The 27,929-nt window shown below is 41.0% G+C and overlaps 1 protein-coding gene across 2 annotated transcripts; it reads right to left on the reverse strand.

Annotated features, from left to right (window-relative positions):
* Positions 1-9,161: 9,161 nt before the first annotated feature.
* MYL1 (myosin light chain 1) lies at positions 9,162-27,473 on the reverse strand. Of its 2 annotated transcripts, none has more exons than XM_041487706.1 (7): positions 27,193-27,473; positions 16,513-16,540; positions 13,241-13,384; positions 11,391-11,564; positions 10,808-10,885; positions 10,288-10,340; positions 9,162-9,482 (listed from the first exon to the last, which is right to left on the reverse strand). In XM_041487706.1, the coding sequence occupies exons 1-6, from the start codon at positions 27,310-27,312 to the stop codon at positions 10,312-10,314; spliced, it is 573 nt and encodes a 190-aa protein (XP_041343640.1). In that variant the 5' UTR covers positions 27,313-27,473; the 3' UTR covers positions 9,162-9,482; positions 10,288-10,311. The 2 variants fall into 2 exon arrangements, with proteins under 2 accessions (XP_041343640.1, XP_041343641.1); XM_041487707.1 differs by lacking the exons at positions 16,513-16,540; positions 27,193-27,473 and adding exons at positions 16,789-16,813; positions 17,578-17,718.
* Between the last annotated feature and the right edge of the window lie 456 nt (positions 27,474-27,929).

Here is a 27,929-nt window from a genome sequence, read left to right on the forward strand (position 1 = left end):
AAGATGCACTTGATTTTTGAGCAACATAGAGCAGCAATTTGTGACTATAAAAGGCACTTAAAGGCACTGGCTGAACACAGCAGATATGAATATACTTAAGGTGTTGCTTAAAGTTGAAAGCATTGCATGAAGCAGGGCTGCACAGATAAGGCATAATCTCCCAGAAAAGGACTATTGCCTTGATGTGTAATAAGCATTATAGTTGTATTAGGATGAAATTATACTTCTGTACTTTTTATTGTATCAGAATCAAAATGAGTGGCATCCTGTGTTGTGGTATTAAATACTTCTAATAACATTTTAAAGCATCTCTTTTCAAGCAATATTGATGCTTACAGTTTCAGAGTTCATGTTTGTTATTGGTTTGGTATTGAAGAGAAAGCCACTCCATTTGGCTGATTTAACAGAGCTCAAATTCTAAAGACAGCACTGAGATCAGCCTTCATGAACTATTTTTTCTTTAGAAGTGCCAAGTAGTTTTGAAGCTAGGGTTTCCTAATCCTAAATTCTGTAGCCTTACTGCTCTTTTAATACTTTTTTGGGGTTTTTTGTTTGTTTGGTTTTTTTTGGGGGGGGGGGGGGAGTGTTGTTTTTTGGGGGTTCTTTTGTAACGTGCAGAATACACATATATCATTTCATGTACCAGTCACTGGGGGTTTGGATACAGTAGCTATGAGGAGTTACTCAGTATTTCCTTCACAGGTCTTCCCTTGCAATCCAGTTTACATCACCCTTTACCTAAAAACATTCTCACCAATTCAGAGTTGGTAGTTGTCTTGGTTTTGGAGACAAATTTCAGGAGAAAATGCCCTGGAATGAGTGTTTTCTCTAATGAGAAAAGGGCTTCAATAACTCCCTTTTCTCCTGCCTATGAGAGTAAATTGATAATTGATAGCAGTGAGTGTACGTGAAAAAAAGAATACTGTTTATTAACAAAAAAAGTGTGTGTGTGTGGGTGCCTGCAAGGCACAGAGAAGGCTGGAGTAAATGCTAGATATGAACTCCTGGAAACTTCCCCTACACTCACACACACGCCCCCAGACACCCACCCACAGCAGAAAAAAAAAAAAAAAAAAAATCAAAAAATGCCTGAGGAAGAAAAATACATGGGTTGACAGCATGGCCTGGAAAATGAAATGGTGACTGGTCCATTTTGTGTCTGGGAAGGGGAAGAGGAGTTCACGTGGCAGCCTGGAGCAGAGCAGATGGGAAACCTCTTGAATTTCTGGCATGGGTCTCCTCCTCACAGCAGCCAAAGTTGGTGGAGTTTGATGTCCTTTCTCATGTTGGTTCAGCTCCTCTGAGGTCACGGGTTCAGGGTGGTCCTGCTGAGCTCCCCAGACAGGCTGAAAAGTAAAACAAGCCAAGCTGAAAACTCTTCAAGGAAAAAAACCCAAAAAGTTGCCAAAAGGATTTCCAGTACAGCCGCCAGGCTAGGGGAAGGGAAGGGGGAAAAGACTTATTGCTCCAAGTTAACAAAAAAAAAACCCCAATCCAACAAAAGGAACAATGCAGTGTCCCCTATCCATGCTGTCCAGGGCACACTGGAGAGAGAGAGAGAGATTGAACAGAGTTGTGCCTGATGTTCCCAGGCTCCAGCCTCGCCCTTTGGCTTATCTTAAAGACAGCAGAGACATTTCTGGGCATAAAGCAGATGATTAGGAAATGAAGTAACTTCATAAAATCATCCCAAGACAGTGGTGTGAAAGGAGATTGAGAAGTGTGTGTTTAAGCTCATGGTATGGACTCATTCCCATGTTTTGCAATAATTATGTTAGATGCTGAGACTGATAGGTGTTATCAGCTATGGTTGGACCTATTAGTCCAGGCATATAGAAAAGTAAAGTTTATTATGCCCCATTTAACAAGAGGTTGAGAGAGAATTTGTCTGTGTCTAAGAAAGTAGCACCAAATTTAGCAGATGGAAGCTACCACCGAACTGTGTAAATTAATGTAATGGGTTTAATCTACACTGAGGGAGGATTTCTTTAACAGCTGCTATGCTGCTTTCAAGAACAAGAATTAGGCAAGCAGCTCCCTTTCCCAGGGGTAGGTATTAAGGTATTAATAGGTATTAAGCTCAGAGAATGTAGGGAGGTGTGCTGGGGTGGCTGTATTCCTACTGTGGTGAGTAGCAAGGCTGCTTTGTGATTGTGGGGTAGCTACTGGCCTGCCTTCCTTGCATGCCTTGTTTCACAGCCTTAGCAGACTTCTAAGAAGGTAAACAAGTCCTGCTCTTATGAAAATGTGTTCTTGCTGGGTGGCCTTCTTACCATATACTTGTTCAATTAACTACTGGTTTTTATCCTTTCAGAGGTGAGCAGTAAGAGCATCAACCTTTGCTCTGAAGATTGGGTACACTCCTGGATGACTTAAGGGACACACCAGAAAAAACCTTTTCAGTTAGGCAGAAGTGTTTTATTTGTTATCTTCTAAAAACTGACTTAGCTTTTGAAATAGACAGGATGGTTACAGATGAGAAACTCTGAACTGAATCCACTTTTTAAACTAATGAAGCAGTTAATAAGCACTGTCATTTGCATGAAGGAGAACAACTTAAAAAATGGTAGTGTTCAGTACAGCATGGAATAAAAAATATGTCTGTTTTTGCATCAAAGGAGCCAAAGAAAATGCCATCCTGAGCAAATAGTCTGGAGAGCTGATACTTAAAATACTAAAGAGAAAACTGATTTTGGTTTTGTGTCTCTGAGCTGGTAAAGCTGAGGAATGCAATAGCCTAAGAAGAAGCCCAGCCTATGGTTTCAGGTTTTTATGGCATGATAAAATACACAATGTTCTTGTTCCTTGAATAATGCAGATTCTAAACTGGGTAACAAAAGCATAGGAAGCAATTAATCCCTTTTACCTGGAAGGAGGTGTTTCTTTCTCTTATTTTTGCTGGTTTTGGAATTCAAAAATTCCAGGGTCTTCTTGAGCCTTGGAAAAGAGTTCAGTTATTGCAATTGGAAAGAGCTGCTTCTCTTCAGAGAAGAGAGAGTTCTTAATGACTCCTGAGTATCAGGAACTCTGGAAAACAATCTAGAAACTTTGCTTACTCGATCTCTACATGTTAATGATAGGGTGGATAGCCATTCCTTTTTAGCAGCTATTGTAAGGCTTTCTTCAGTCATAATTTCTTGTAAACTTTTAAAATTGTCTCATAGGCTCTCTGTAGCCTCTGCTCCAAGCATTTAATACCCCAGACACACTTAATGTTCTGCAGGGTGGATGAGGGTTTTGTTCTAATTAGTTAGGCTCTAGGAAATGAAATACCATCATCCTCACCATAGCTGTGGGCAGAGACCATCACTGTCATGCTCTGTATGCAGAGGATGTGACTGAAGGAGACATCCAGTGAGGTTTTCTGTGACAATAAAATGAAACTCTTTGATGTTGTGAACTCTGTGCTGTACTGACCTTCCTACAAGGCATACCTGACTACAGGGTTTCCTCATTATTTTCTCTTCCTTTATATCCAGCTATGAAAAGCTAAGCATGGCCATGCTCTTGAGATTTTTTAAAAGGGGCTCGTGCAACTGTGCCAATTCCAGAAGGGCTTTGCATTCAGTAACACTTTTATCATGAAAAGGAGCTCTATTTTAAATGGGTTGTATGGCAAGGCTTTCCCCTTAGTGCAAGCATTCTGTGGTGCCAACTGCAAATCTGCACGAAGTGTGAATCAAGTTTCAAGACCAAAACCCTCAAAATGTGATTGGCTTAAGTACATGAGACTTCTTCTTCCCCAACTGTAACAAATTATAGGTGCTTTGTTTCTTCACATTTTCACATCCAAGCCTGCTTCACAAATATCATGGCAACCACAAGAGAGACATTTACTCTTCTTATTCCATGTGGGGCATGGGGTTTACTTGTGGTTTCTTGGTTCTTGTAGCAGAACCATGGAAAAACAACCTCCAGTGTGGTAAGGTAACCATTTTGTTATCTCTAAATATTAATTACTATATCCATATTGATTACTGTTTCAATTTTATCAGCACGAATCACACCTATTTATCACAGGTAGAAGCATGTTAGGCACTCCTCCTCACTTTTGGTTTTCTTAAGGATCTGCCTTCATGGAAAATGTGCTACATAGTCCTGTCCTGCTAGGTAAGATCAAAAGAGGTTGGAAATTGTTCCAACCTACATGCTGTGATGTACACTAAAGGCACAACAATCAGTTCCTTTTGCTGCCTAGCAGACAACAAGGAGGTGAGAAGGAAAAAAAGTCAGCAAGAATTGTTCCAGGAGGCCATGGAGAACATAACTGCTGAGCCAGTGTGAGGTGCTGCTTTTAGCATTGGCTTTCTGAAGACTTTGTGCTGTCTCCCTGTCCTGGCCCCTCTCATAATGTGCTCCTCATTGACCAGTTTTACTCACAAGACCATGAAGAGGCCAAATGAGCTTCAAAAGATGTTTGTGAGGTTGAGCACGAGCTGAGTTCCTTGCAGCCCCTGGCCCCTGGAGGAGAACAATTCATCCTGTGACATTTCTCTTTGCCTAAATGCCTTTCATCCAGCGTGAGACTGTGTTCTCCAACAAAATAAATTATGCATGTAAACTAAGGAGACATGGTGAAAGTGAATTTTTCTGTTTAAAAGTATAATCACAAATAACTATTATTGTTGCTATTTCTTTTAAGCAGTGTGAATAATCCCTCTTGAAATACTTTTCATGCTGTGAGGAAATACTTGGATGTTTTTTATGGCTTTTATCAATCTGCCTCATTCATTTCTTAGTGTAAGGCCTTTCCAGAGGGCTGGCAAAAGCCTTTCTTTTACAACAAACAGTTTGATTTAGGACTGCTGCTACCCATAATTGCTACATTGATGGAGAAATTATAGTTTATGAGCTAATTTATAGCATCCTCCCAAACCATAGATTTTGATAATAGAAAATTCAGTTTAGTGCTCTAATGAACCATGGTCTGATAGGTACTGTGCCAATTAGTCTAGAAGGTAGATGTGTGTGAAATTTGATATTTTCAGCAACATTTGGTACTTCATTTTCAAGTAAACGTAAGTGCCTGGGTAAATGAAAGTATTGCAATTTTTTGTTATAAAATAAATGAGAAATAACAGGTTACTAAAGAAGTATCATTTCTCTGTTAAATGTTTGAGCACTTCCTTGTATCTCTGTAAAAGTCAGCCTCCCTGGCATAAGAAGGGAGTAGATTTAAATCTGTGGAAGGATTGCATTGACGATAAGATAGTCATTGTGTCGTGGTTTAAATCAGCTGGGAATTGAATTCCAAATAAGCTGCTCCCCTCCCCCTGGCCCCTCTGATTAGAGACAGGGACAAAGGTAGAGACTATGGACTGAGATAAAGAACAGCAATAGGATGAAAAATTAACAAGCAACAGTATTAATAATAAAAGTATGCAAAAGAGATGGTAATTTAAACACGGAGGCAGAGTCCAGAGTGCTGGTCATTGGCAATTCTCTGAGGAAGAAACAGAACAAAATGCCACATGTTCACCATTTTTTCCCCCTGACTGATTTGAGTGGTATAGAATAGCAGCCTGGTCACAAACACTTAGCTCTAAGCTCCACCCACTTCTGGAGTCCTGCAAGCAAAACTGGAACGACTCAGAAGAAGGGTGCTTGAATGTGTTGTGTTTAAAGTCTGAGATTTGGTTGAGAACATGCTGAAGTGGAACAATTGTTCTTGTAGTAATGGTAGGCAGTGCCATAAGAGGGGAGCTATGTGAAAGTGGAAAATCTTTTGCTATTGGAGCAAGTTTACTTCACAGGGAAGGTTACATTTGTGGATTTTGTTCAGATAGGAGTGTGTGTGTACTGTGGCTTTTAAAAAATACCTCAGTAGTAGTGTAAAGAAGACAGATAGGTAGGCTGAAAGGTCTTGGTGATGTGAACAGCCAAGTTTGCCTGCCAGAAAGATGTCTTTGCTAAACTTTCTTCTCCTGGGTTTGCCCTTGCACCATGAGGGTCAGGGCTGGCAGATCTGTGTGAATGGCACAGGTGATGTTATGGCCTGTTGTGCTTCCTCGGTTTCTTGGTCTGTAGGTGGGAGGGACAAATGACCAGTGTCTAGCAGCTCCTGGAAATGAGCAAAGAGAGCCACACAGAGAGGGTTTTGAGGAGACATGTCTGAAGAATCTTTGCCCAAATGAGTTTGGGGCAGTGGGTGGAGCTCACTGTGTTCAACACTCTAGTGCTGTCTCTTGACACATCAGACACACCTGACCTGCTATATGTTGTTGTCCTGGATAAATGCTCCGTTCTGTCCATCTGGTGTCTGTTTCTGTACAGAGCTGCATCACCCATTGGATGGAAACCATTCTTCTAAAATAAATGAAATACAGCCCAAGACTAGGGAGAATTTTGATAGAGTGCAGAAACAGTTGTTCCTTTTAAGAGCAGCAGCTGTGTTTCTGGTACTCAGCTCCTGCATGTAAGAGGCCTTTCTGTCGATAACATGGTTGACACTTTTGGGTCTAGGATACCTTCAGAGGAAAGCCCTGTGAGTTGTGGAAAACAGCCTCTGCCTTTTCCTAGACAGGGACCTGGACCCTTGAGCAGTGCTGGATTGAGGGATATTGCTTCTCTTGCACTTCCCTGCTCTCTGAAAGCCATTTTCTGTGCACATGAATCCCCTTCTTCAAGAGGCCTCTTGGCTATCCCTGTCCTGGCAGCAACAGCTGTGGGGATGTGAGATAGTGGCTAACTCAATGAATACAGCCTCTGCCAAGAGCACAATTACATCCTTGGAGCCAATCCTTGGAACCACCTCTCATTAAACTTTCTGACACTTCCACTTGAGTTTTGTAGGCTGCCCTGCTCCCCGTGCCAGTTGCTGGATCTAGTGCTGTGTACCAAGGACTGGTGATTCACAGCTTGACCTTCCTCTGGGAATTTAGCCTTGGTCCCAAGGAGTTAAACTGTCACTTGGGTGGAGTAGTGGAAAGTATGTTCATTAACCATGTTCTATTTAAAATACAAAGCAAATGTAATGATGGCAAGAGGTATCAGATGACAGGGACTGAGAATTGCTTTTTCTGTTCAGAGCCTGAACAGATGCAGGCTGGCTTTCCTTCCTCAGCTGCTGGGGTCTTCAGTCACTCTTGGAGGGGTTGGTTGTGCAGAGTATTTCTTTCCTTAGGTGAACACAAAATATAAGAGAAGGCAGCCTTTTGTGAGGAGCACTCCCCAGGAAGAGAGCTCTGAGTGATGCTTGTTGTACTACTGTGGAGGCAGTAGGTTGAAAAAGGGTCAATCTTTAATGGTTTTGAGGCAAAGTAAGAGGTGTCTCTGCTCTCCACAGATCAGGCACCAAAGCTGTTTGTGCATTTCCATATTGTGCTTTCAGATTGGGTATGACTTTGATGGGATTTATTGATGAAATCAAAGCTGATTGTAAGAGAGTTTTGTGTGTTTCTCAAAAAAGCCCCAAAAATCCCTTGTCATTATGTTTCCAAATCATCTTGTTTCTTCATTTTCAAAATGGATAAATAAAAAGGGTTTATGTTGAAGCTGTCACTAGCTGAAAGAGGCTAGTAGTATATAAAGGATTTGCTTTTCTTTATAAATGATGGAATTATTTAAGATCTTATGAGAATGTGAACATTTTTTTTCAGATATTTGTGTCAATTTAGGGTAGAAATTTTTTATAATTACTAAAACCTTTGGATAGCATAAAAATCCACTCCCTGTACAGCTCTATGAAATACTCTGAGGCTTGACCTCAGCTTAGTAGGAAAGGAGTATTCTCTTTGTTTTCATCGGTTTTGTCTGCAACTATTATTTGTACTTTAATTTTTGAGGAGTGAGAGTGGTGCAATTAGTATTACTTTGATTTCTTGCAATTAGAATCCAGATAAATACTGTCAGCCTCATTATGTCTCATAATCTGCATTTTGTTTTAAACAAAAATTTGAATGTGAGTTTCTAAAAACTAGCGAGATTAAAAATTTGTCTGCTTCTACAGTGGTGAGAAGTCATTTGACTTTGTTAGTTGTCTGAGTCCCAAATATTTTAGAAGTTAGTAAAACTTACAATTCCCAAAAAAACTGTGCTCCCAACAACTGAGGTCCACAGTTTCTTGGAAAGAGAAACTGCCTGGAGCATGGGTGTATAGGTAGGATGTTGAGGATGTGTAGCTGTGTTTTGAGTCTGCTTATGTGTCCTGCACTTTTTAAATATGCCCTTTCAGGATGAAGTTTAATAACTCCTTTTTACTTCTTTCTTCTATCCAGGTTTTTTTTTGCATTTTGAGTGTAGCAACCTCAACTCTTTGTAAGCTATCTGCTGGCAGAAGTCTCTGGGCAGGGTGTAATTCACAGGTTCATTTGGCCCTGTGTACCAGCATGGTGAGGGTTTAAAAGGGAGATTCTTTGGGAAGCCTCAGGAAAGAGGCAGCTGTTGTTTGAGCGGCTGTGGTTTATTCTGGTGCCAGCCACCCCCACTGCACCTGTTGGCACTTGAATTATGGCCATTTCGTGCATAGCAACTCAATAAGGCAAGGTAGGATTTTAATAGAACAGGCTGAGACCCAGATGGGGATTAAGGCAGTTTCATGAACACTTAAGGAAGAGAGAGGAGCAACATTTAGGGGCAGGGATGTAACAATACTTAGCAATAGCTATTCCCACTGCTGCTGCAGCAGGGGTAGTTGGCCTCTTCTTGCCTGGTGCTGGGCCTGTTCCCAGTTACAGAGCATTTCAGGGTGGCTGTACTTCTGATTGCTCTTTCTGGTTGTCCCTAAAGCTGTAAATAAAGGTATCAGGTAGGATTCTTTCCTAAGAGTGCTCTTCACCAACTGTTGGAGCAGTACAGAGGAGATTTTGCTGGGAAAAGTGGCCCTGCATGGTCCCCTGCAGCAGGGCCACCCTGCCTGGTTTTGGATCTTGCCACCTTTGGATCTGTTCTGACAACAGATACCAGGTCTCCTTCTCCCAAAAATGTTGTAAATGCTGATGCTGGTGATAGTGCCCTAATTAATTACTCCTCCTCCCAGACCCCAAAGAAAGAATTTTTCATTAAGATCAAGTGAAGTGACCTACTGGGAATGTCCATATTTATATTTTTTATAAAACTTTGTTTTGTGGTATCCAATGTACAAGGAAAGTGAATTAACTGCTGAATGCTGTTTTGAGTGGGTTTGAACAGATGGGAAAAAAAAGGACTTCATAGCCTCAAAGTGACCACAAGGATTTATGGATGTTTTATTTTCCCAATAAATTACATTGTTTCAAAGCAAATAACATGGAAAGAGATGGCTGGGATGGATGGACCCTGGATGGTAGAGTTTATTCCATGTAGTTTGCTTTAGTAACAGCTTGGGTTTTTTCAATGAAAGTGTAGTGACCAAAGGTGATATCCATGGATGTGCTGGTAAAAAAATGGTGGGGTTGGAGTCATATCATCCAGTTCTATGCAGTTTCCATGTTGATGGTGACAGACTGAGCAAGAATTTCAGGCAAATCTTGAGTGCCATCTGGTCTTTCTAATTTTGGCTTGTTCTGGGAAGGAATGGGAGAGTTGTATTTGAAGTTAATGTTGGCTGAAGAAACAATTGCAAAATGACAATCAGAGCCCTTGATTTCTGTTTCGAGTGTTTGTTTCATACAGTTGGGAATGTGTATTTCCTTGGATAGAATAACTGACACTTCACATAAGCCCACAAAAGTTTATTTGCATTTTAAAGACGGCTGCTGTTTTGGGGTTTGTTTTTTGTGATTTTTTTGGGGGTTTTTTTCCATTGTCTGGACAAAATAGTAGCATATAAAGGCTAGGGGTTGTTGTTTTTATTTTCCCCTACTTGTAGGAGAAGTGCTAAACAATTTTAGCACTTCTAAAAATTTGTACTTTTGAAACCCACTTTTGGCTATTGATCAATATTCTTCTGTGACAATATTCTTCTTCAGATGATTATTTTGTTTGAAGATTATTTTGTTCTCAGTAGCTTATGTGAGTATTCAGGCCACTCTGTCTTAAAATAAATCTACAAATTATTGGAAGGTGTTGCTTTGTTTTCAATTTAAAAACAATCTCAATTGTACTTGTAGGATAAATGTCTCAGGTTGTCAATTTGCATTGTGTTTGAAAAATCTCCTAAACACTGATGAGTTACAGGGCCGTGAACAAGAGCAAGGAACCTGTACTCCTGCTATCTTTGCTTTTGGACACCAGTCTCATTTTATTCTTTTCATATTGTTGGGGAGATGTTGGTGTCAGGGTTTTGTAGCTTCTGTTGGCCATGGGTCTATAGAAGCCTTTATGGATAGCAAGCAGATGAAGTTAAGTGTACAAATAAGAAGAACATACCATTTGGTACCTGGAGAATTCCTCTTAGACTGACAGGATGTGCTTTACAAATGCTGTGGAAAAATACAAATATGCTAGTTAGAAGGAGCAGCAAATATTACCTTGGGGAATAACTCTAAAATTAACAGCTCTTCATGAGCTGATAGCATCAAAAATATGTTCCTGGTCGGATTTGATCTGATACAGTGATAGAAAGCTTTAAGTGCTTAATGTTGTACAAATCAAGCTCTCTTCTTGCTTAAGTGTGATAAGACAGTAGCTATTGGATACAGTAACTGCAACTGCTCTACAGAAAGTCAGAATCCAGAGATTTGGTGTTGACCAAAAGAGCCTCCTCTACTGAGGCTGAGTGGGGTCTTTTGCATGGTGTGACTGCAGGATGAGCATATTGCCATGGTTGTTTTCACACACAAGGCCTTTGACCTAACTCAGCTGGAGCTTTGTCTGATTTGCCTGAGAATGTAATGAAACTGTAAGAGACAGGAGAAATGTAGGATGGATGTTGAACTCTTGTACCTACCCTCATAGTTGATGCAGCCATTTGAGTCCTCCTGACCTTTCATGAGCTCGTCTACTTCTTCTTCTGTCATCTTCTCACCTGAGAGTGGAGAGAACTTGTTTCATTCTTCCACACAGAACTGAGGCTGAAACCTACAGCTTTTCCAAAGGCTTTCCTTATTTTCTGAAAAAACACCTATATATGACATGAGTTTAATGAATTTTACCTTTTTTTAAGACAGAGACATATATGCCTAGTTATACCTACAGAGTAAAGAAATTTCTATACAGCAAATCCTCTACTTTTGCCCATTTGTGTTATGTCACTGAGATGTACAGAATTTTCTCTCTATTCATCAAATAACAGTTACTCTTAATAATCTTGTCTGAATTTGGATGTCATAAGCCTAGCCTTTTCCTTTGCTCTTTAGTAGGAACCCCAAAGCTCTGTTTGTTTTCCTTGCGGATTCAGTTAGGAAACCCAGAGTCTTGTTTGACTTGGTAGCCTCCTACCTCTCCAAACAGTTTGGGCTACCTTTCCTGCCTCTCTCATGCCTCCAAAGAGCAGCACTTTGGAAGTGCTTGCAGAGAGGACGATCCCTTACCCAGAGTAGCCAGCACATGGCGGAGCTCAGCGCCCATGACTGTGCCGTTGCCTTCCTTGTCAAAGACACGCAGACCTTCAACGAAGTCTTCAAAGGTGCCCTGTTCCTTGTTGTTGGCAGCTGCTTGCAGCATGGGCAGGAACTCTTCAAAAGTAATCTTCTTGGCATTCATCTCTGGGAAAAAACCACCAGTTGTTAGATGCTAGGTGTTTGTATGTGTATTCCTTAGGCATGTTTGCTCTCAGATGTGGGAGAGCTCTCCTTTCCACAGCTCTTTGTAATCTTTACTCTAGTTTTTGCCACCAAAGTTGACAGTTCCTTTGCAGAATCTGGATTCTCTTATCCTGTGAGTTAGTTTTCACAGCCATGTGATTTTCACATTCAGGATCCTTCTCACATAGCTTTGTATGCTTGTGTGCATGCTATATTTTTCTTTCAAAAATGAAATTTGCTGTATGAGTTAATCTTTGAAAAGATTTGGGGAGTGAAGGAACAGCAGAATACAGTCAAACAAAAATCTTGAGCCCCAGCAATGGGGAAAAAGTAACTAGAGTGGGATGAAGTGACTTAGAAAAGATGCTGAGGTTGCTCACATGTTACTGACATCTTCAGGGTCTCTTTGATGTGGTGGCAGAGCCTATTAGCAAAAGAATAAACTAAGTAAAACTAGGAAAGTAAATTGTTTTGGGTTGCCAATAGTAAATTTGGACATGTCCACAATGGAGGTTTAAGACCTCCCGAGCACAGTCCACCTAACCCCTTTCCTCTATGAACCAAAACTTGTAGTCCTCAGTGAGAACTTCCCCAGGTGTTTCTCATTTTGGATTATTCTGCGGTGGTTTTTGTGTGTTTGTTTTGGTTTTGGTTTTGGTTTGGTTTGGTTTGGTTTGGTTTGGTTTGGTTTTTTTTGAGCAAGGCTGCTAAATAAAATAATATTTTTTTATTCTTTCTTCTTCCCTCCTGGATCTTTCCATTGCCAGCCTTCATCTGGGCAGCAACAAAATATAATAGATGGAAATAGATGGGCAGATATTTTTCATTACACAGTTGTTACAGTACCTATTTTACTATGCATATATATCAAAGTCATTGTCAGTTATTGCTGGAATGACTGAAAGTCTTGTTATGATTTCATCTCTGTGTTAGTCCTCAGTGCTTCCTGCTGGTACCAAAGCTTTCTGAATTGTTCCTCAGAGTTGTCTTTTCCAGGCCAAAAGATGTGAATATAATTTAGCCTGTCTTAGTATGGTTCTGCATGACTGAAATCAGGGATCACCTGCTTCTACAGTAGGGATTATAGTATTTATGCTTTCTTTTTCTCTATAAAAGGGAGGAAAAAGAAATAAAAAATTGCTTCAGTAACAAATGAGCAATGTATGCTTCAGTGTGCCCAGGTTTGTAGGAGCTTTGGGAAGACCATTCCAGTCAGCTGAAATATACAGGTGGGGTTCCAGTCCCGGGGCATGTCTTGGCTTATGCAGAAGTCCTTGCGGTGGAAGGACCTGAAGAGCTGAGGATCAGTTGTTAGAAATGGACCCACAGCTCTCCAAGCAAAGGCTGGAACCCTAAGGGACTGTGAGCAACAATGGGTGTGTGCTATACCTACACTGAGTTGACACCAAAACAGTCCCTAAAGAGAATTCTCTGTGTTTTAAGCAGAAGGCTTTCCTCTATTCCCCATTAGCATCGTTCTCTTCCAAAGGAATGAGAGAAATACCATGTAGTGTTGCATAGTCTCCCCCGTTCCTCACCAGAGCAAAAGCTCCCCTCTGTCCTGCTGTGACTATTGGTGTAGCCTGATTGCTTTTCTGCCATCTCAGGAGCAACCCAAAAGGCTGTAGGGCACTTACCCTCTTTGCTGGGGTTTCCCAGAATTTTGTTGATCTCTGCATTTGTCGGGTTCTGCCCCAGTGCCCGGATGATATCGCCAACCTGGCTGAGGGTGATCTTGGCATCACCAGTCCTGTCAAAGAGGAGGAAGGCCTCCTTGAAGTCTGCAAGAGAAGAGCAACATTGAGCCAGGCAGCTCCCTATGGACAAAGATGTGAGCCTGCTGTCTCCTGGCACTGTTCCACTGACTCAGGGAGTTAGCCAGGGGAATCTTTGGCCCATAGTCCCAAGAAAAACTCCTCCCCTCTGACATTTTGGTTTCACTATTTTTAAACTTTTATATCTACCATTCACGTCTTTCCTGGCTCTAATAGCCATCAATAGCTTTTTGATTGACCCTGTAGTTATTTCAAGAGCAGGGAATGATAAGTTCTCTACCAACACTGTCATTCAAAAACAGGTTCCTTCACATGATGTAGCAGCAGATGGTAAAAATGTTGTTATCCACTCCACCTTATCTCTCCAGAGAACTGGGACTGTCAAGTGCCTAGCAGTGCAAAACCTTTGCCCGCTTCAGTGGGTTCTGCCTGCAATCCCAGCATCTCAAGTACACAGTGCTAATAGGAAACTTGAAGGTGGATTTCAAATGTTTTTACTGTTGCTTTCCCTTAAAATTGCCTTACAATGGAATGTCCAAACATGTTTGTTCCCTCTTTTTTTCTATTCTTTGTAGTTTGTCCCTGCTTCTTACAGATGCATGAATATTCCACTTTTCCAGTGGAAGTACTCATGTGGTGCTTTTTCCTGTGTATTTCCAGTGTGTTCACTTTGCAACTTCACTTCTTTCAGTACTGCCAAGTGATCAGTGTTCACTTATTTCCCCTTGTTGGACAAGGCCTTCAGGTACAGGCATTTCTCCTACAAAATCAGCACAGATGGTTGCCTTCATTGCATTACTAGCCTTCATCTTCTGTTGTGAAGTTCCATGTCAATCATATTACTCTATTTTTTGGCTTTTTAGAGAATTTTAATGAAGAAGTGTGGCTTTAAGAAAAGAGGATGGGACAAAGGTCAACAGTGTGGCTAAAAAGTTATCTTTGAACCCCATGTGCCACAAGCATCTTGGTTTGTGCTGTTGATCTCTTCTGCACTGCAGTGTCTGATGATGCTGTGCTTTAGCTCCAAGTAAATCAAGTAAAATATCTTTTCCTTGGCCATGATTCTCATCCAGCAGCCACCCAGGCTTTGTGTTCCACAGCCTGTGTAATGTTCACTCTGCTTTGAGGCAGGTTTAGGAGTAAGAAGGCACATTTCGGATCATGTTTTCATTCATCTTGTGCTGGGGACGTGATGCGGAGGTATTTATGTGTTTGCTTTAGTCTTCCTTGTACCACCTTGGAGTTGTTGCTGGCACCAGTAAAGTGCTGATACACAGTGTCAGCCTGCTAGGCTGTAATCTAATACATCTGAAACTAATCCTTTTACTGTTTCATGTGAGACACCTATAACCCTTTGCTGCTACCTCTCTTTCCTTCCAGCTTTTATTGCAGGGTATGAAATTGTGGCCTTCTGGACCAGTGTAGAGCTTCCTGATATCAGCTCCAGCAGCTGAGATGGGTGGAGCTGTAGTGATTTATACCATATGATCTGGTTTTTCATCTGCTAAATCAATGACATTTAGCTGCAGCGACGTCTAAAACAATGCCAGTGTGCTAATAGCAAAGCCAACAGGAGAGTTTCTCCATTTTGTAAATCCCATCAAGTTTTATGTTCACTGGGTTCTGAACACAGCTCCCCAGCTTGGAGAAAAGGACTGACTGATTTTTGTATCTCAGGCATGCATTTCACTGCAATATATCTTTGCTGTGGGTTTTTATTTCTTTAATTTTTTTTTTTTTTTTTTTTAAGGGCCAATCCTAGTTTATACCTCTGCTGGAGCAAGCACGTTCAAAGTCTGTCTGAGGATGGTACTACCCAGCTGCTGGTACATCAGCCTGTGCAGATAGAAATAGTTACTGAGGGTGGGCATATCTGCTCCTGGGAAATTCTCCCTCTCTCAAGTAGTTTCTATTTGCTCTGCTGCTGGATTCAGCCATTGTAAAGTTACAGCAGCTGGATGATCTGAAATGCACGGGGAAGCTGAAAGAAATATTTTGCTTTTCAAATATTGCCAGCAGCTTTAGGCCATTTTTCCATAAACCCATCCAATCCTTTTGTAAAATTTTCAGAATCAAGACGTAAGGAAGAGTCCAAATGACTTCTTTTGTGACCAAGAGAGTTTGGACTGCAAGAAGAGAATTGTTACCAGTCTCACTTGTTGCACTGCACCTCTCCTTATTGTTGTGATGGAGTTACTGAGAGCAGGCTCACCTTCACAAAGTTTAGGGCTCTCTCAAGACCTGCTTCTAGATATTCCACTCCCTCTGAATTTCTAGGAAATCCTTGTATCTCCCCTTCTAAACACTTTCTTCAGTCTAATGTATGTGCTCATGGTTTTTGACATTTTAAAATATTACTTAATACAGCCCAAATGCATCTCTCAGCCTATTTGAAACATTTACAATTAGATTTCCAGAGCTTCAGTGAGAACTATTGTTCATGTACCAGATTTTTATCTCTTTCTAGAAGATTGAAACAAAAAATTTGGAAGCTGCAAGTTGCTTGTGAATCAAAGAATACAGCAAGATGCTCAAGAATTGCAGCATATCCACACCATTGTGTAAGCAGCAGTTTACACAAGTCACTTATTTGCTGACTATTTCCACACTTAAAGAATATTTTTACAGTAAAACAGCCTTTGTTCCTCCCCTTCTAGAACACCTCCTGGCAAAACTGACATACAGAACTCTTGCATCTTCTGTTCATGTGAGATTGCAAAGTCACTGCAGCCAAGTTAAATTTTCAGCCCATTTCCTCCTTCTGTTGTCCTCCTTGTGCCTATTTCCCCTGGGACTCTCAAGTTCAAGACTTATTTTCAGCATCCTTGTGAAGAGCCAGAACAGGAGCACAAGTGAAGAATGTTCAGTAGAGTAGAGACAGTGTGTTTCCTCTTTGTACCACGGTATAAACTTCTCAGTTCAGACAGCATGTAAACAAACATCCAGATAAATTACATGTAGATCTACAGCCACCTTCTTGTTCAGCATAAGTCATCACTGCTCTGAAGTCAAGAGTGTGGTGATTTATATCAGATGAAGTCCTAGCTCATTGTTTTATAAAAGTTAATGTCTGAGCCCTCAGCTCTTTTTGAACCCACACACATGTAAAACGCATCAGCTCTCTTGTAACTTACCATCCTGTTGCTCCTTGGAGAACTCGATCTGTTGGAAGGAAATCAATCACAAAAAATAGCTTAGGAAGGGGGGCTGGGGGAGAACCTGTGTGTTTTCTAAAGCATCCAGCTCAATCCATGAGTCATCTTCCAGAAGAGCAAAAAAGTGGCCTGTCAAATGTGCAGAAGTAATGCAGATAGCAAAAGAGCTGTTAAGGCTAGTGAATATTTAGCATTTCGTTGCCATTTTCTTCCCCCTCCTGCCCCCTGTTAAAGTTTAACTTTGATTTCACTTACCATTGATTTCATCAGCAGAGAAGGACTGCAGATGGGGAGAAAAAGAGAGAGAAAAAAGAGAACTAGTACTGCTGAAAATGCACTGAGAGAAAGTAAATAGCACGAAGTACCTGAGCGCTTTCACTTTTGTCTTCCCTAATGTAGTTAGGCCATAGCAACCTAATCTAGCAACTTCCTACAAAAACTGCACCAGCAAGTCTATTCTTTAAGTTTTCCTTAAAATCTACATCCCAGGGAAAGACAGAGCTGTGGCAAGAAGCAAGAAAAATAGAAAGTCTCTTAACTAAAAAAAACCCCGAAAACTAATTACCATCAGGTCCATTTACTGTTTTAGAATAGATCCATTTCAGTTATACAATATGAAGTAATATTTCTAAACAAGCAGCTTTTTTTCATTAACATAGAAATTAAATTATTCCCTTAAAATTTATGTCTTAAATTAGTTTTTGATGGTACATTGTTTCATAACGTACTAATATATGATATTTGCTTATATAAAATTTGATTTTTCCTCGCCACTTTAGCTGGTTGCATTTGATTAAAAAAAGCTTAGGAAATTGTAACCCTTCTGTCAGAAGCGGTGGGAGCTGCACCACTACTATTGCCTGGTTCAGAACCGGAGGCTAACTGGAAAACCTTTAGGTTTTAACAGGAAAACCAAGCAAACCTAAACTGTCTCCTGGACTGTCCTTCCCCCACCCCCCAAGACCTAACATGGGCAGGAAGCCCTATGTACTTCTGTAAACTACACTGGCTGGCTGCTAACTATTAGCTTTCCAGTGCACCCACCATGGTTGAGTTGGAAATGCAGAGCAGCAGACAGGCAGGAAGGATTAGCTGAGAGATCTTGAGAGTGGTCCTGCTTTCCTTGCCTTCCTTCCCCTTATTTATCCAGTAGTGCTGACGACATTGCCTGGATTAGGTGTCAGAAGGAAGAGGTCCCTCCCCTTGGCGAGTTCTTTAGCTTTCTTAGGGCAAAGTGACAGGAGGCTCCATGTCTTGATAGACATCTTATGATGGCTATTTTTAGGAGGATGAAGAGGGGCAGGGAGTGACAAGCAATAAGTTTGATTCATGTCAGCACTTTCTGGGTCCATACCATCAGGAGGAGATATTCCTTGTCCAGACCTACCAAGACTTCCTTATAGGGAGGGATTCTATTTCTCTGATAAGCTGTAGAGTCAGGAGCAGTGAGGGTGAGGAGCTGGCTGGTTCCACACGTGGCTTGCAGGATGTGTGAGATGCAGCTGAATGGTCCTCACATCTTTGCTGGGCTTTGCTCAACCCCTTACATGGATAATCCAGAGCCCAACATTAGATGAGTAGTACTGCTGCCTGTCTGCTCAAGGGGTTCCTGTTGTTGACACTGAGCAGAAAAGTTATCTGTCAACAAAGAAGCTGACAATCCTGCTGCGAAGCTCTTCCTCTGCACACTCTGATCACGTTTTCCAAATTTTTAACATTTTAAAGGGAAAAATTACCAGTGTAGTTTGGAACCAATTATATGAAGTTAATGGCTGATGTGTAGATGTATCCTGCAGGGCAGTGGGAATCTGTATTCATAGAAGCCTGGGATCTCTAGGATACTTTTTCTCTGAGGCTTGGGTTAGGCAGGGCACCAGGGTGCTGGGTTTAGAGCTCACAGGTGTGTACAGAAGTGATGCTGCTCAGGTGTTTGTGAGGTTGAGGCAAAGGAGGAGCTGCGGTAGAAGCTAAGGACCCCAAAAGCCTTTGTGAACTGGAAGGATGACTGTTCACAGTGGGGAATGGTGTTGCTTTTTGGGTTGCAGGGTGGTCATGGTGGGCCTACAGACAGGGAGCAGGAGGTAGAGGCTGCAGCTTCTTTAGCAGCAAAGACCAAGGCCCACCATGCAGCATCCCCCACGACCAGGTCAAATATCTCAATGGATGTTATGACTTGTAAAAGGATTGGCAAACTTTGCTCCAAGCTTCTTCCATTCCCTGTTGTCACAACAAGATCAAGAGTGTCATGAAGCCACGGTGGGAATAGTTGTGTGACAACAACAGACTCCCAGTTCTGAACTCAAATCCCCCCTTTTAATTTCTATTGGTTGCCTCTGCTAAGAAGTCACTGTTTTTGGTTGTCTAATGATGAAATGTGATTAGTGAAAAAAACCTTCTCCTGTAGCTTGCTTAGTTACCCTGAAGAGAAGCATAACTTTTACAATTGTGTCTTTCTAGTATGTTGAATATTCTGAATGAGAAAATCAAATTCAGTCAGATTATTCTCTGGTGTTTCTAAACTGAGCAATCAAATTAAGTGGATTTGAGATACTAGCCTCCTACCTCCTAACAAAGAAAAAAAAAAAAAAAGATGCAACTGCAAAGATTTTTTTTTTGAGCTTTCCATTTTAGCTGGAAAATGTTCTGTTCAAACAAATGATTTGCAATTTTTTAGAAATATCTGGAAATATACTGAGTATGAAAAAAGCTCTGCTGACAATTCTTTGCTTTTGGTTGGTTTGTTGCTGGGTTTTGGTAGTTTTTTGCTATTCGTAATAGCAAAAATGTTTTGCAGGGATGTGTTCATGATGGTGTAGCCACAATCAGGTGTGGCTGCATAGAAAGGGGGCTGATGGTTTTGCCCTGGGTTTGCTGACATAGGTTTAGCACAGTGCAGAGCTCCTGATTTACACTGGCTGGGGCTGTAATTCAGGCAAGTGAGAAAACTCCTCAAGATCTTGGCCATTAGTCCCCATGCATTAATAGAGGAGCTCTTGAAAGACTTTGGCAGAGCTGAAATGGTGGCTGGGTCAATGTAGTATGTTGCTTTTTGTGGAATTTTCTTTCTGTCTCCAGCATCTTGTTTTCCAGTGCTGGCAACTATGAAATGTTCCCCTGAAATCAAATATGAAATTTTTTTTGAATTTTTTTTTGTTTTGATTTGGTTTTTTGTTTTTGTTTTAGGGAAAACTTAGACTCCTTTTCTTGAACAGGTAATTTCTATGTTTGGCTACAACAAAACTCATTCCAAAAGACGCCAAGCAGAAAATAATTGCAGTGCATTTGTCATGGTCATAAAAATCAGATACCTGGATGAGTCATCTGGCTTATATGGGATATCAAATATTATCAGCTGAGAGGACCTACATATAAGATGATTGTCTTTTGACCATATGGGAGTTTGACTCAGAGTTCAGATGAGGAAAAACCAGTGCACCATATCAGCCCTTCATTTTAGTACTGATCCTTGAATAACATCTCACTAGACAGTTTTACTGGGGAGGAATATTCTAGCATGGGCATCTTGCATTCACTTAAATTAAGAATTACCTTGCTCTAAGACAGTAGATCTGTTGGGGGATTAAAGTGTACTTGCTTTCAGTAAGGGCAGCTACAAAATGGTCTAGATTAAAAATATTTCAAATACTCCTTAAAAGAAATTAAAGGTGAGATTTCCAATTCTAAAAGGAGCTTTCAGAAAATTCAGAAGGGACAAATATTTTGTAGTGATCTGGTCTTTGTTCTGATCCTGGCAGTATTCTCTGCATTATCAGAGGACACTGAGTCTTGAGGCTTTAGGGATGATTTTGATATTTTAGGGAGTTCAGTTTAACAAAAACTGAATGCCCCACCCCTGGCAAAAATAATGAAAGGTTCAAGCAACTGCAGCACACAGGAAAGACCAGAATGACTTGGATTTCTCTAAATTCATATGGCCCTTATTTATGGGCAGAGTTGTTATCCAGAGGGCTATCTGTGCCAAAGGTGGTGTGTTTTGAGTTTGGTGTTTTAATTGTTTTGTTCCTTGCATTGTCTGTGACTGCCTTCTAGTAATTCTCTTGCCAGAGATATTCTGACCAGGTCCCAGTTAAAGGGTGGGGCTGATGGGTTGTATGCAACTCTTTTTCACCAGCTAAATGGACACCAATCCACAAAAAAATCCAAATTATTAACAAAGTTCCTGATTTCCCACAAATCATTGGTTTCTGTGCCTTAGGGCCCCAAGCTTTGCAGTGTGATGCTGTGCTCACCTCTTTAGGCTGGTGGGCACTGGGCCTGGGCACAGCTGTGCTGAGGGGCAGCTGCCTTGTGCTCCCTGTAACTCAGGAAAGGTCTTGACAGGATGGAAAGCCCTGGGAGAAGGAGCTGCTGGGAGATAAAACATTAAGCTGCTGAATTTGTTTGTTACCTTTTGGATGAGTGACAAGAAGTGAATCATCGTAGGAGTTTATTAGAGAATTACCAGCTATTTAAAGGAAAACTGTCTCTTTAAAAGAGACTAAGACATATTGGATATCTTGGAAAATCAGAGAAAAGGAAATTTGAGATTCTCCTAGGATACTCATTGTATATTTAGCCTTCTCTTCAGGACTGGAGGGGTTTTTAAATTTTTTAAAAATGAAGTTAAGATAGGATTGTGCCTACCGTAGTTTATATACCTGCTTACTATTAATGTCTGCTCCTTGATTAATACAGCTGCACATCTTTTCTAGTAGACACCACTGAGTGCAGGATTACACAGCTTCCAAACCCCTCTGAAAAGCAGGCTGTCCTTTTCCCATCTCTCACCTCAGTTCCATACCTTGTGCAATCACTGCCACAGGTTTTAGAGAGGCTGCTTCTCAATTAAGTAAGAATTAACAGCTTGATGGATTGAGCTTCCTGCTGTATGAGGCAGAGAAACATTAGAAGAGCTCTTGAGAAACTGAGGTCTGTTTTGAGAACAGAGCTGCCTAGAAACACAATTGAAGAAAGAATAAAAACAATCCCCATTAATACAGGAGAGAAAATTGCATGTGTGAGAGACTATGAAGTTTAAAAGAATACTTCAGAAATATCTCTGAGTTTAAATGACTTGACTGCAGATTACTTTGACCTTTTTCCTAAGCATTTTGTGTAACTTTCCAGTTTATAGCTCTTTAAAACGTCACAGTTACTTTGCAGCTGTGCAGAAACTTTTGGATGAGCCTTGACGTTTAACTAATGTGCCCTTCTGAAATGTCTGGGTGTGATATGTGCTCTTGCTGCACTCTTGGTCACATTTCTTTAGCTTCAGGAGAGAAAGTGCCTTCAGCTGTGCTCATTTGTAAACATGTCCCATTTCTAATTGCTTTTGTGCTGGAATGTGTGTAATCTTGTGGATACACAAGATGTGAGGCTCTGGAGCCCTTTTGGAGGCATTTCTTGTTTTAACGTGCCTCCCAGTGGCACGGTTAGAGTATTAATGTAATTTAAACCCTTGCTACTTGACATTTAAGTGCTCTGAGGTAAACCAACCAGCTGAAAGTGCTTCTTGGCAGTGGGTATAAGATGTAATAAAGTCTTAGTGAAACAAGGGCAAATTTCCAGGTTGCTTGTTTCAGATCTCCTTACAGACAACTTCTTTCTCTGCTTGTCATTGGCTAAATTTGTCACCTTCTTCTTGCCTTATGTAAGATTAACTCAAGTATCTTGTTACTATCTTTTACAACATCTCTGTGCTCTGAAGGGGCTTAAAACAGTATTTTAGAAATATTGTGGGGTTGTTTTGATGGGACTAAGGCTCTGTCATATAACTCCTGTTAAGCTTGGAGTTATCCTGTGAGCTCTTAAAATGTTACATTTGTGTAATTTGATTTCCACTATTTCTACCCAAGTCTGCCATTCACCAGAGCATCCAAAGCTACAGGTATTCTTTTTTTAAATGCTGCTAAAGCTGTGAATTACTAATATTGGATCTTGTTTAAATTTAAAAAAAAAATCATTATTTTTCAAACAATTTTTTCAGTTAGCAACATTAAGGAAAAGTGTCTACTAATATAGGCAGGTAGTCTCTACTTTTGATGGGCTCCTTGCTTAGCAGCAGTTTGGGAAGCAAGGTTCTTCCAAAAACTTTGTCAACAAAACTAAGCTGTGGGTTTTGTGTGTAGTTTCCAACAGAGTGCCCAGGGGATGTTTGGTGTGCAGCAGTCCTTGTCCAAGTGGTCTGTCCTGGGACACCTTTATGCTGTGCCTTGCCTGTCCTGGGCTTGTCAGCAATGTGGGCTGTGATGTGTCACTGGTGAGGTCCACAGAGCCTGGGGCTGGGGCTGTTCTGGGCTGGATCCTGGATGGTGCTGGGCCACAGCAGTAGCAGGAAGCTGGTGGGGATGGCATCAGACAGGCACCTATACATCTCTTAAGACCGAATTCATATTGACATTTGTCCCCTTCCTACCTGTAAGGACACTTGGGACTGGTGACCTTGTCCAACAGATCACCTGTCCTAGGGCATGGCATCCTTCTGGAGTCATAGCTGGAGAAAGATCAGGCACAATTTGAAGACCTGAGCCAAAAGTTTCAAATAAAAAGCTACTGTTTCCTAAAAAAGCCCTTAGCACTTTTGAGCAAAGCCACTGTTGGCATTCCTGCTCTCACTCCATGGCTTCCTGTAGAGTTTGTCTGCAGCACAACAGCTCTCCAAGTGCTTCAGCTGACATTTGCAGTGCTGCTTGCCCTCTAGCCCAAGAGCTTTCTGTCAGTGCATTTTAGTGAGTTTCTCTCTCTCTGGTTATATCCAAAGCAATATCTCTTCAGAGATGACCTACTCAAGTAGTGAATGTAACAAGAAATAAGGATGTTTGCAGAAACACTTTTTACTGCCTTAAGAGCTCTGCAGTTAGAAACAATCACAGACTTGCTTCCATGCAACAGGCATCATCACCATGCATCACACAGTTACACAAGATTTTAGCAAGTCTTTACTAGTTGGTAGCTTTTAATTGTTTGTCTGCTAAACATTTGGGTGGCTGATCTGCAGTTGGGCATGGCATTATTGATGTCCTGGGATTTCAGTCTTGAAAATGCAGGCATAGGAAGCCTTGTGTACCCCTGAACCTTACTTCCAGTGTGGACACTTGCCCAATCTCTGTCTCTACTCAAGAGAAGATACTCAGCTGTATCCTTGAAGTAAAGGAGCTAGTGTGACACCAGAACAGGGCACTAGACATTCAGATCACCATCTGCAGAGTGGATGCCTGTGAAGCACTGCCCTCAGCATCTTCAGCATTTGCATCCCAAAACATCCTAGTTGATTTTATGAGCCTAGGCTCTGTCCAAGGGCTGGTTACACGTGCTGGGAAGAACCCTTAGATTTCCACCAGAAACCCAACATGCTTTTCTTGTTGGTAATAGGAACTCATTTATACAGATTTGTGCAATGGGAAATGCATCCATTTCCCACTGCCTTAGCTGCAAAACCAAGCATGAGACATCTGCATTATTCACGTTTCATCCCAGTTGCAGAAATAGACCCACAGTAGTGCTTTTCATGAGTTAAACATTTCTTCTCACTCAAGCTTGTGTGGGAGAAGAAGGTTGATAAAACACATAAGCTGTGGTATTAGGAGTGTTCCTGGGCCACAGTTTTAATTACAGAATTCTTGGGAGTCTCTTAAGAAAAATTATCTATATGGTCATTTTGATTTTAATCATGGTTGGTTCCTAGTGACGGCTCTCAGCTGCTTCCACTGCCCTGTTCTCTTCTCATTTATTATTTAATCTTCAACTTTTGTGCCTATACAAATCCAAGACATGTTAGTAATAAGGAAAATTGGAAATATACATTTGGTCTGGAAAGGCTTGTGCAAAGATTGAGTTTTTAAGCTGTTCCCTGAGTAGAGGGAAATAGGTCTTCACATTTCCATTAAAAAGCAAGTTCTTCATCCCTGCCTATACTCTCTTCCTATGGTTGTTATACTGTAACCCAAGGTGAGCTGTAAAAGGGCTGAGTTTAGAGATTTGAGTCTGCCAGTTGGGTATTCCTGTGACTCAGTTTTATAGTCAATAGATGTTGCTGAAAAATATAATATATTAGCTGCTGTTGGCACTAGCAAATCACCAAATATTTGCTCTAATTTTGTTAATTTAAAGAGATCAATAAAGAATAGAAAAGAGTGAATGACCTGTCACAACTTTATCACAGCTTTTGATGGTGATAGACAAACCCAACTTGAGTTCTCTTAAGGAAGGAGGGAAAAAAGTGCCAAAGTTGCAAAATGTGTACTCCAAAAAGTCCAGAAAACCAGATTCCCTGTAGATGGGCCAAGAAAGGCGTCTGAGTGGGGAGGTACCACCAAGAGAATCACTACTCACATTTGTAAAGCACCATGTTTGTTTTGGAGGCTATTGTGACTTGTAATGCCAACTAAGAATGAAGTGCACAGCCAAATGTGGTTTATTTGACTGCTGTAAGCCCTGGTGGGCACCTCTCCCCTTACCCACCCCAGCTGTACCAAGGGGCTTGGATAAAAGCTAACAAAGCCTTTCTGTATGTTTAGCTGCTCTGTGGCTCCCCAAATCATCATGGCAGTGTAGCCTGACATTCCTAGTCACTTCTCTTAAGCAGCAAGCTCTGGCATGGCTGCAAATTCACTGAGGAGTGAAGCACAGCCCACTGGATCCCCTTGTTTTAAGTGATGTAGGTTTTGTCTCCATGTCTCATAAATCACTGCAAAGAGCCCTGGGTCAGGATTATTCACTGAGTCCCAGATAAAACCTTAGTTTTCCAGTACTCCCTGCCTCCAACGTTTTGCTGGAAATGGTGCTGGAACTTTTATCATGCTGAGATTTCGGTGATTGAATGGAAGAACTGAGAAATAATTGAGAGATTGGGCTAAGACTCAGAAAACTGATTCCTGACTCTGCCACATATCTTAGACAAATTACTTATAACTTGAAATTGTTTCCCTTCACTGCCTGAACTCTCAAAATAGGAAAAGGGGCAACAACCCATGGTGGTTGGCTGGGACCCTGGAAGAAAATGTTTTGTTCTGGTATCTTTCAAAAGAAAGTCTCCCTAAATTCTATCTTTTTTTTTTTTTTTTTATCAGTCTGAATATGACAAAACCTGGAGAGTTCTCTCTGTTCAACCAGTGTATATTTCTTGCTGCTATTTCCTTTGGGTAAAGGAGTGAACTGCAAAGATGCCTCGGAGTGCAATTTGAAATTTTTTAGCTGATAATATATTATTATTTGTGTAAAGATAGATTAGCTAGGTTCAATGGAGTTCAAAATTCTATTTTCTCCTGATTAACTGGACATAGAAAGCTATCGAACCATATTAAGTTATTTAGCAGGAAATCTAGCTTGGTTCCCCATCATCTAGTGCAATGTGAGGCCTAATCTAATTTTCAGGTAGTATGCTCAAAACCAGTGGCTTTTTCATGTACTCTTTAAAATTCTAAGTATTTCAAAATGTCTTTTTTTTTCCTCTTCTCAATGGTTTCAGCTTCAATCTTATGAGAAGATACATACTTTTTTTTTAGAAGAATACTGAGTATAGATTGGGAAAATTAAAGTAAACTTAGAGAAGTTTCACTAAATGACAACATCTCAGGACTCTATGTGTTCAGGTATCTGAAGTACAATTCATCATATATAGGTCCTATTAGTAGTCTTTGTCCTTCTTTTACCCATAATAGGCATGATTCTTTGTGTAGAATTTAGCAAATTGGTCCTGGGACCAATCAGCTTGCCAGGTAAGTACAGAATAACTATTTATAGTCCTACTCAGAGAAACTAGTCTGTCTCTTCATCTCTTAACTGCTTAGCCTCCCTCTCCTCTTTCCTAAGTAAAGAATCTCCCAAAATGGAGAAGTTTTCTTCAAAGGGTCAGGGCAGTTAGTGCTGTTGGTTGACATGCAAAATCTAAAGACATTATGAGAACAAATGACAGTGCAGTCAGAGGGAAACCTCCAAAAAACTCCTTCTCTTTGCTGCTTTCAATTTGCAGCAAATTGTAAATTCTCAGCAAACATGTAAGAATGAGAGGAAATCACTTGAAATGCTTCCATCCATGGCTTTCTTGCTCGTGGTCTCACCAATGTTTGTTGTACAGTGAAAATGAAAATAGGCAAAACTGCCAAATCTCTCTGTTTTAAACAGTTTTGTTTTGTTGCTTTTAAAGATAAGTTATATTGATCTCAAAGCACATGACCAGAGGGTCATCAGGTGGTTCAAAAATTTGGAAAAGAATTTTAAACTATAAAAGATGGTGTTTTGTACTGTATTATGGGAAAACATTGTATTTCATGTTTCAATAACCCCTTTCCTGTCCTCATCTACCTACTTTAGGGTATTTCTGGGGTTTTTTTTGTTGTGTGTTTATTTTAAATTTATCTTTACCAAACAGGTGAGACTGGTACCAATTGAATAAAAAGTTCTGAGGTCCACACTCCAATATATTTTTAACATTTCCAGGCCTTCTCCTTTGTTAAATCATGCACCATGCCTTACACCCTACAGCTACTAAAACAGTCAAAAGCTCAGGCAGTTCAGCAAATCCATGGGCTGAGGTTACTCATTCATTTCCCTGCAGTCCCCAAACCGGAACCAAGCTCACACCAGGCTTCAGTGCAGCTCTCAGGCAGGACTCTGCTCCCTGTCCCCGTGGGCTCCCTCAGCCCACGCTCTCCCGTTTACCTTGATGCTCTTGAGGTCGATGGCGGGTTCTTTGGGCTTGGCTGGTGCAGGTGCTGGTGCTGGTGCTGGCGCAGGCGCTGGTGCCGCGGCTGGTTTCTTTACGTCCTTCTTTGGTGCCATTTTGTGTTGCTGAAACTGGAAAGTAAAAGTGCCCTAAAAAAAAAAGGTAAAAAAAAAAACCAACCAACCAAACAAAAACCACTTAACAAGTGATTCCTGGGAGAGGAGCAGTGGTCAGAATGAGCTACAGCCTGTACCCTGGAGGTGGACCCGATGTGCTAAACCCTGTAAGGGCATATATATATTTCACTTAGTGCCTCATACAGTCCTGACACATGCAGCTGGATTGGACAGCCTGATAATCAAGGGGGATGTCATTCTAGCTAGAGCTATAAATGGAATATAAGAGTTCAGGGCTTCATGAGATCAAGGGACTTTTTTCCCCTTTAAAACACAGTCCACCTCCCTGTCTTTTTTATGCATGCAAAGGAGAGGGAAATATAACAAGCCCAGTTTCAGATCTGTTGTTGATCTGAAATTTGGATATGGATCAAACGGTCTTTTTTCTCATCAGAATTTTAGTTCTGCTTAAGTAATAAATCTTTCTTTCCTTCCCTCCCTTCCCCTTTTCCCTCATGCCTGTGTAGTACTCCAGGAGGATTCAGTTTCAAACAGTAATTTTGACTTTCATGGCTGGGGAGATCATATTTTTCCAACCCCATTAGCCTCTCTCTTTA

Source organism: Pyrgilauda ruficollis, unplaced genomic scaffold (genome assembly GCF_017590135.1).
Source record: "Pyrgilauda ruficollis isolate IOZ18807 unplaced genomic scaffold, ASM1759013v1 scaffold83, whole genome shotgun sequence".
Classification (NCBI taxonomy): Eukaryota; Metazoa; Chordata; class Aves; order Passeriformes; family Passeridae; genus Pyrgilauda; species Pyrgilauda ruficollis.